The sequence below is a fragment of the Zerene cesonia genome, chromosome 14, assembly GCF_012273895.1.
Source record: "Zerene cesonia ecotype Mississippi chromosome 14, Zerene_cesonia_1.1, whole genome shotgun sequence".
In the NCBI taxonomy this organism is placed as follows: Eukaryota; Metazoa; Arthropoda; class Insecta; order Lepidoptera; family Pieridae; genus Zerene; species Zerene cesonia.
Genome location: NC_052115.1, coordinates 6826871 through 6835460, shown reverse-complemented (window position 1 = coordinate 6835460; position 8590 = coordinate 6826871). Strand labels below are relative to the sequence as shown.

At 28.8% G+C, this 8590-nt stretch overlaps 2 protein-coding genes across 5 annotated transcripts in view; both read right to left on the bottom strand.

The window, feature by feature from the left end:
- Window positions 1–65: 65 nt before the first annotated feature.
- On the bottom strand, window positions 66–1862 carry LOC119831843 (putative mediator of RNA polymerase II transcription subunit 19). The gene is made up of 2 exons (XM_038355389.1): window positions 1542–1862; window positions 66–513 (listed from the first exon to the last, which is right to left on the bottom strand). The coding sequence occupies exons 1-2, from the start codon at window positions 1554–1556 to the stop codon at window positions 214–216; spliced, it is 315 nt and encodes a 104-aa protein (XP_038211317.1). The 5' UTR covers window positions 1557–1862; the 3' UTR covers window positions 66–213.
- Window positions 1863–2651: 789 nt separating this feature from the next.
- The window catches only part of LOC119831768 (variant surface antigen E-like), a 10370-nt gene continuing 4431 nt past the window's right edge, over window positions 2652–8590 (bottom strand). Inside the window, exons 4-18 of one of the 4 annotated variants that reach the window (XM_038355265.1) lie at window positions 8344–8382; window positions 8229–8267; window positions 8111–8149; window positions 7996–8034; window positions 7874–7912; window positions 7754–7792; window positions 7627–7665; window positions 7415–7426; window positions 6607–6645; window positions 5975–5995; window positions 5413–5451; window positions 4467–4484; window positions 4022–4057; window positions 3152–3169; window positions 2652–2834 (exon numbers count right to left, since the gene is read on the bottom strand). In XM_038355265.1, coding sequence (XP_038211193.1) covers window positions 2803–2834; window positions 3152–3169; window positions 4022–4057; window positions 4467–4484; window positions 5413–5451; window positions 5975–5995; window positions 6607–6645; window positions 7415–7426; window positions 7627–7665; window positions 7754–7792; window positions 7874–7912; window positions 7996–8034; window positions 8111–8149; window positions 8229–8267; window positions 8344–8382 — 488 coding nt within the window. In that variant the 3' untranslated portion in view covers window positions 2652–2802. The remainder of the gene's footprint in view (window positions 2835–3151; window positions 3170–4021; window positions 4058–4466; window positions 4485–5412; window positions 5452–5974; window positions 5996–6606; window positions 6646–7414; window positions 7427–7626; window positions 7666–7753; window positions 7793–7873; window positions 7913–7995; window positions 8035–8110; window positions 8150–8228; window positions 8268–8343; window positions 8383–8590) is intronic. The other 3 variants (XM_038355267.1, XM_038355266.1, XM_038355268.1) reach the window with 3 other exon arrangements.

Genomic DNA, 8590 nt, shown 5'->3' with positions numbered 1-8590 from the left:
TATAATGGTCACGGCAGAGTCTTCTATAAGCCCTATTCAATAAAAACTGCACGATTAATATGTTGCAATATTTATTTGTCTACAATTAGTCAATACAATATAAAATGTATAGCGAGTCCGTAATCAGCTTAAGTCATCGTACATCTCATTTTAACATACAAAGTACATACATAAATCATTTACTTATAACGTTAACAAAAAATTATTATTGACTTAATTTTTTCCCGTAGTTGTCGGATTTTCGGCCTTTTCTGGTAATTTCGGCAATTCTTGCATTTTTGTCGTATTGTGGTTGTGCAGCTTTGGTGGTTCGCCAGGCTTTATGTTTGGGTTAATGTTGTTGGGATTCATGTTTGGGCTATTTGGAATATTTGGAATCATATGATTCATGTTTGGGCTGTTTGGGTTATTTGAATTCATGTGGTTCATGTTGCTATGATTCATGTTATTGGGATTCTCGGAGCTTTCCTCTGTAAGCGCCGCTGAGACCAGCATCAAGACGCATGCGAAAACCTGTGTAAAATGTCATATTTAATCATGTTTGTTTGGAAATTAATATTATGCAAAATTTCTGCTTAAAACCTCTTTTGTACTTAATTTTATTACAAAATTTCCGTCTTCTGTCCTACTTAATTTCTATCTTTTTCTCCAAAACTTAAAAAGAAATATATGAAGAATATTTAATGATAGAGCTGAAGAATCAGGACCTCGTTGCAATGTTATTGTCTTGTAAAGAATTTTGCCAAGAATAATTCTTCATCACTAATGATAACGTGGAGTGTCTTTATGTTTAAAAAGGAATAAAGTGAGAAATTTTGTAAGAATAGAAAAAATTTGAGCACGAGGCGGGATTCGAACCCCTGTTTCTTGCCAAACCATAGCAACGCCTAGCCTTTCGGCCATCCGTGCCACAGAAATCGAATTTCTTCTACTCTTTCGGTTTTATCTATTTTATATTTTTCTATTCTTTCAAGATTGCTCATTTATAAAGCTTTCAATGCTATAAAACTAAAAGTTAAAAGGAACAAATTAAAAAAAAAATCGAGATAACTTAGTGTTTAGTAAGATCTAAACACTAAGTTGTCTGCTAATAGATATTTACGGAACACTCCATTTGAAATAAAATATGCAGTTTATTAGAAAATTTATGGAATTGTAATAACAAAAAATAATAGAGTTTCATTCCTCCTTTACATTCTTTCGTGGCATTTCTTCGTTTACAAAATAATCATTTATTAGTACTATGGATTATATATGAAGAAACTAATGCCTATGAATATAATTGATATATTTTGTTGCTCTTTCACTCAACTGCTGAATTAGATTATTTGCTGAACATGCATAAAGCGCCCGTGCTCTGCCATAATAATTTTAAAACTACGCATAAACACAATATATTTCAACGATTGACTGTAGCCCTTACTGCATAGATAAAATTACAATGTACAGTGAAACCATTAGTCAAACAAATTAACAAATAATTATTATAAAACTATTAATACTAAAATGATTGCGCTAAAGATAAGTTGAATTAAACTCACCAGAAATCTTGACATCTTGGTCTAGGATTAGCTTCCTTATAATTAAATTAATTCTTACATATCCTTATATACTCAGCTACTCCAGTTGTCATTCAATCACTATTCATATAACAATAAAACTCACACGACAATTTGAGCTTCGTTCTATCAATTATTTCATTATTTCTTTGGAAATGAAGAAAATTGTTACAATTATATCTCTTACCATTGTTGATTTCCTCTGAGACAACAAACGGAACGGTAATTAATTTATTAATTAATAGAAATTATATGCCATTATTATGCAAGTGATTAATTTAAATGTATTTTTAATTGTAACGGATTTAACCTTATATATTGATACAATGTACTCATTCGAAGTAATTTTATGTAATACATATATATTTATTCTTCATATAGGTAGTCTTAATTATTATGTTTTATCCTTCTCGCTGACGCAATACTGCCTTGGGTTAGAGCGAGAAAGGCTGTGATTCTAAACGAGATGGCAGCGCCCGCAAAATATTAACGAAAATGTTTTTTTTTTAATTAACTCAGGTTTATGAAATTAAAATCACTAATCAGAAATAAATCCTTGCCAATGTTAGTTTGTCTCTCTTTCATACAACAATAGAACGGTTTTAGGATATAACTTTTGTCTGGATCTAGTTAGGAGGCTAGAAATTGATACAGGCTACTTTTTACCCCGGTGAAACATCTGATTCCCACGGGTACTTCGTTTGTTCAAAGCACAAAGTCCAAAGTTATTTATTTATTTATTATTTACTATGCATTTCCCCCATACCCCTAAAAGGGGACAAGATATTTAATTTAATTTGTGTTATTACTTTTAAGAAACTAATGCTCATAACTTTCTAAACAATGAAAAAAATCGTATCTTATATTGTTTACTAAAAGTCCAGCGATTTCACTCGCTTTATGAGTATTTCCTTTAAATCGCTATATACCCATGTAATAAATAGTTATTTCTTATTATATCAGTTATCATTTTCCTTGAAACAGATATTATATTAGTATTTTTAATATAGGGTTAGTTTACAATATGCCTTTCTAAAATGCAGTTTTTCGTTTGGTCTAGGTAAAAAAATTAAAAGAAAATCAGTCTTTTATAATTGTACAGTTTTATTAATAACAAGCATTTTTTTATTAAAAAGTGCAAGAGATTACAGAGTTGTAAAGTTTAAGTCACTGGGAAAAGTATCTTTATTAACTTAAGCGTATTCGGAAGGATATCTAAATGCGTTTGCGATGGTCCTGTTGTTTACTGTCCACCGCGAGCGTGGGGCCTGTTGTCTGAAAAAAAAAAACATTTAAACAATTCTTTTTTTAAAAGCTATAATTTGTGACTTGACTATGACTTTTATTGAAGTTTCTTCTACCTTTATGCTGTATTAAGAATTTTGTTGGCAAAATTGAAACATTTAGGTTATTTTTTCATTTTTTTTATTTTTGTATGTTTGTGTGTATTAAATTTAAGCAATATTTATTAATTTGTAAGTATTTTAAAGAATTCATCTATTTGATATGGAATAGGTAACGATATGAAATGAATAAGCAAATAAGAGGAAAATAATATAAGCTATTATTTGTAGTATCGAGTATATACTTACATCCACCCTGGTTATCATCTGTAACGAATAATAAAAATATCTATTAATATAAAGATAAATATGTAAGATGCCGTTTTGATTTTAATAATATAATCTATGATAATAAAATCGTAGGAAAGTCAAAATTAAACAGATCAGAAATATTTTCTTGTGTTTGATTTACGCGAGCATTATATATTTATTTAAAAATGAAAGACTTTTAAACGGATTTTTACAGCGAGACTCAGTCTCCCCGTGACCACGCTCGCTGTAAATTGTTCGAAACGTCGGGTTAATAATATAATGAATAAATCGCGCTTAAAATCCGGCTAAATAGATCATTTTTTTTAAGAATACTTGTAGCGAGATCTACAATCGATATCGAAGCCATAAATGTAGAATTTTTGTCTTTTTGCCTGTATGTTCGAGCTAAACTCACAAAGTACTGCGCGGATTTCGCATGAATATTACTAATAGGTCGAGTTAACATATAGGCCACATTTTATCACGCTTTGGTGGTGGAGCTATGAATCTTTTGCTTTCTTCGGTATATACATAGATACCCATGTCATTATAAATTAACGGTTAATTAGAACATATGCCCTGATAACTGAAGTAAACGCGGACGAAGTCGCGGGCAATAGCTAGTAATTAACGGTGCATGTTTGGAACAAGAAGTTAAAAAAGGGTGTTTAGTGATGTTTTAAATCAAATTTAAAGTTTATCAAGAACGAACCCCTCTTCATTCAATATGCAATATTTCAATCGGATATTTGCCGTAAAACACTGAAAACCCCACCAAAATCCGTGTAGTTCCTGATATTAATGTTTTCCTATTTAAAGTACGTTCATGTACTTATTTATTATATTCTTATATATATTTTTACTTACTGACTGAAGGCCTGCCGAAAGCTTCATCAACAACAACTGGAATAGAATAAAAGAAATATGAATAAATTATTTCTTATATTTTAGATTATATTAAGATGATGATGACTCGTTATGAGTTTATTTGAGGTTCTTTTTTTTTATGGTAGAGCAAGCAAATTCAAAAAAAGAGGTAAATTCAAAATTGAAAACGAAACGTCATGCCTACTATATAATATGGGTTATAATGTATTATATACATATATGGATATACTGTGGGCTATAATGCTTCTTCATTTTAAAACGCCCTAAAAGTATGTAACTATATGTTGTTGAGTTAAGTTTTTTATATCTTGACATTTATCTATATACTTCTGTGTTTAATACATAACTTCATTTTATATTACACCTCAATAACATCAATTCATACACACATACACACATAAACGTATATAATAATAATACTTACATCCACCCTGATTCTGATCTGTAAAATAAAATAGCATATGTTTAATAAGCAATATATTATATGAAGAGATGTGTCAATTTTAAGCAAGTGGTGGCTCAGTGGTGAGAACCTCGGAGTTCAAAATCGATAAGTCGGGGTTCGAGACTGGGCGAGCGTGCTGGAGATAAATTGATTTTTCAATTTATCTGCACATGTGCATAACATCACCACTGCTTCACACGGTGTAGGAAAACATCGTGAGGAAACCGGCATCTCCAAGAATCAAAAAGTTCGACGAGATGTGACATCTGCCAACCCGCACTTTATGGGCTGATGATGATGATGATGAATATATAAGATGAATATTGTTAAATCAAAGAGATTCAGTATAAACGTAATCAAAATCCCGTAGTTTGCATTATTAAGTTTTTAAATTTACTTCAGAAACATTAAAAGACACAATTTTAAAAATTAAACTGAAATGATATAATTATAACAAGCAAGTGCAAGATTTTTAAACCGTTTCAAGTTGAGAAATCGTGAAAGAATAGAAAAAAATTGATCACGAGGCGGGATTTGAATCCCCGTCTTTTGTTTTTTTGCTATATCGCAACATGGATTCGACTCTCGCCTCGTGACCAAATTTTTTCTATTCTTTCAAAATTCAAATTTGTAACGCATTTCAATGCTATAAAACTAAAAATTAAATAATTTTGAATTTGTATTTATTTTATAAGTACAATATTATTTTTTTTACAATATATTTTGCGATGTGAATCCTTATAGGGTTTATAATAACGCTCACAGTCGCATAAACGCCGTTTGTTATTCGCAAGGAATACAAAAGATGTGCCTACGTAAGCTGGTTCCTTCTAGTTATTGCATACAAATACAGTGAGTTCAATGCGATTTATTATTTAATTCATAACAAACAGTAGTGATTATATTCAAATCAATTAAAACTTACCGTTCACAGTGGGTCTGTAGAAGGCTTCATCTACGACAACTGAAATAATAAATGTAATGTAAATCTCTCTATATATATCTATATAAAAATTTGTCGTCAAATACGTTACCAACTAAGCGTATAACTCGAGAACGGCTCGGCCTATTCGGTCGATTTTTTAATGTTTGCTGTTCGTTCTTATGGAGAGAAAAAACACCTACCACGAGTAAACCCGGGTCGGACCGTTTTGAAACTAAACAATATTGTGTATAATAAATTAGATACATATGTATTTCGTAATTCAAAAATAATATAATTTCTTATGGAGGGATATTTATTATTACTGTATTTTAATTCAAATATTTAGATTTGTGTAAATATCAAATAATCTTTGCGCATTTTTTTTTCATTTTTTTCAAATATCATTTCAACCTTACGCCTCTACAACAACGTGCGTATTGTAAATTTAATTGCCTATTAGCCATACACTTTTATACACAAGTTCCCATTATTTCATATTCAAGACACATACAAACATACAAATACATCCGAGTACAAAAATGTATAATTAAATTTTACTTACATCCGCCCTGGCCCTGATTATCTGTAAAATAAAATAGCATTTGCTCAATAATAAATCTTTAAAAGCACATATAAATTCTAAGAAATCAGTCATACTGAGATAAATAATGTTAAATCAATAGAATACGGTATTTACATAACAAACGCGATAACCCGCAGTTTGCATAATCTGTTTTATCTTGAACAATATTGAGTTTCGAAATTTAAACTTTAAAATACGTGAATTGTTGGTAATTCGAAGAAACGACATAAAAAAATGTAGTCTAATTATATCTTAACTATTCACTTTTATATTCAACTTGAATATTAATTATGTATTATGCTTTAAGTTTTTTTTTACTTTTTACAAAATCTATTCCTTTTTAACACGTTTTTATTGAGTTCATCTATATGTTTGTATGCTCGTTTGTGCGTAAACGAGTTCTTTAGACAGGATTAAGACCCACTTTAAACGGAAAGAATTAATTCAAACTCTGTCCACGTACCGAACATCAGTGACATAAAATAATTTCCTGGGTTCATTATCCTGATTAGGATTGCCATAAATAATTTCCTTAGGTATTTATTTAATTTTTTTGAACGAAATTGGAGTACTACAGTGATGTTTTTATTAATAAATAGCACAAAACTTACCATTCACAGTGGGTCTGTAGAAAGCCTGATCTTCGACAACTGAAATAAAACAAATTAAGTATTCATTAATTACAAAACTGCATACTTATTTCAATATACATTAACATATCTACTTAAATAACATGTAAAACAATCATATTTTATATTTTGTTTTTCATAAATATAATTATTTCTAGAAATAATATATTAAACGAGATAAATTGACGGCTCTTTTCACTGACTACCTGTTCACACAAAAACCTTATTTTTTTTTTCTTGAATTTAATAAAATTTCATGCAACCCCTAAAGAGAAAGTATAAAATATTGAATCTCGTTAGTAGTACCAACATTGTACCTTCATAATAACTGTATCTTACGGATAAGATTATCATACATATACATTTTATTTTAAAATGTTTCTAACAACTCCTTCGGTTTTATGTGCCTAAATATATAAGCCATCCTCTTAAAACACATATTCATTAAAGCCCGCATAAAAAATCGAAGCATACATAGACAGAGAAAAAGAAAGGCACTTTATTTTAAACCATGCAGTTATGATAGACTACTATTATTTAATAGATATTTAATACTATTATTATTATTTACAGCTAAAGCACAGATAATATTAAGCTTAAAGATTAAAAAGATATATCGGATGAATGACAAATTATTGTATGCTTATAATGATTTTTGAAGTAACATCTATCGCAAATGATTTAAATATAACAAACATTAATGGAAAAATGAAAAGCTGTTTTTTTTAATGTTTGTAGTTTTGTATATTGTAATAGATTTGTATGTCATATTAAAATTCAATTTACTTACATTGACCGTTACCTGCGTTGAACAAAAGAAAATCTAAATTAATATATTTCATTCGGAATTCAAAAATGCTCAATTATTGTTTTAAATTTATGATTTTTTTTTTAATTTTTTTGTTCCGTTATTTATTTATAAATTTTCATGTGCTTTTAAATCGCTTAGAATTCGTTAAATTATATTTATTTGTGAAATAATCAGAAATAATTATATAATACCTTGGTAATGCCCGTAAGGATTGTTGTCGACTACATGAACTGGAATGGAATAATATTTTTATATACATTTATTTAATGTGTTTAATCTATTATTTTCAATTTTAACTAATCATAATTTATATCATACCCTGAGTTGGATCATTGTAATTGTTGTCAACTACATGGACTGTAAATAAATATGAATTCAATTATTTTTGAGAATAATTAATATAAATCTTATTAATTTTAAATTGAAAATGTTTCATACCCTGCCTCGGATCGTTATAATTATTATCGACAACGTGAACTGAAAATAAATTATGTATGATCAATGTATGGACATTCGTTTAATTATTATAAATATAATTTAAAAAAAAAATAAATTCATACCCTGAGACGGATTATTTGGGTTATTATCGACTACGTGAACTGAAAATGAATTATTTATATTAATTTTGATGAATATTTATTTTTTTAATCTCAAATTAATATTTTTAATTCATACCCTGTGTAGGATAATTAGGATTATTATCGACAACGTGAACTGAAAACAAAATTATTTTAAAATTATATTTCGTTGAATATAATGAATAATTTTTATTTAATTCTATTAAAATTCGTACCCTGCGATGGATCATTCGGATTATTGTTGACTACATGCACTGCAAAAAGATGACATTAAAAAATAAATAAATACAGATAAAAAATACAAAGAACAAGATAATAAAAATATGTTACCCATTGATGGATTGTTAGGTCTATAGTTGCCAAAAAATACTGTAAATAAAATTTGTTTTAAATATAGTAACAATATGTTTTGAGACAATTAAAAATTATTTAAAATGATATAAATTGCTGCGGATCGGATAACCCACTACATGCTTTGACAATGAATAAAGTGTTATATAAATAACTAGCTGGTGCGCGGTGCGCGGGCTGCAAGCAGCCCGCGTGGATTTTTGCGTGGACCAGTATTATCAAGACT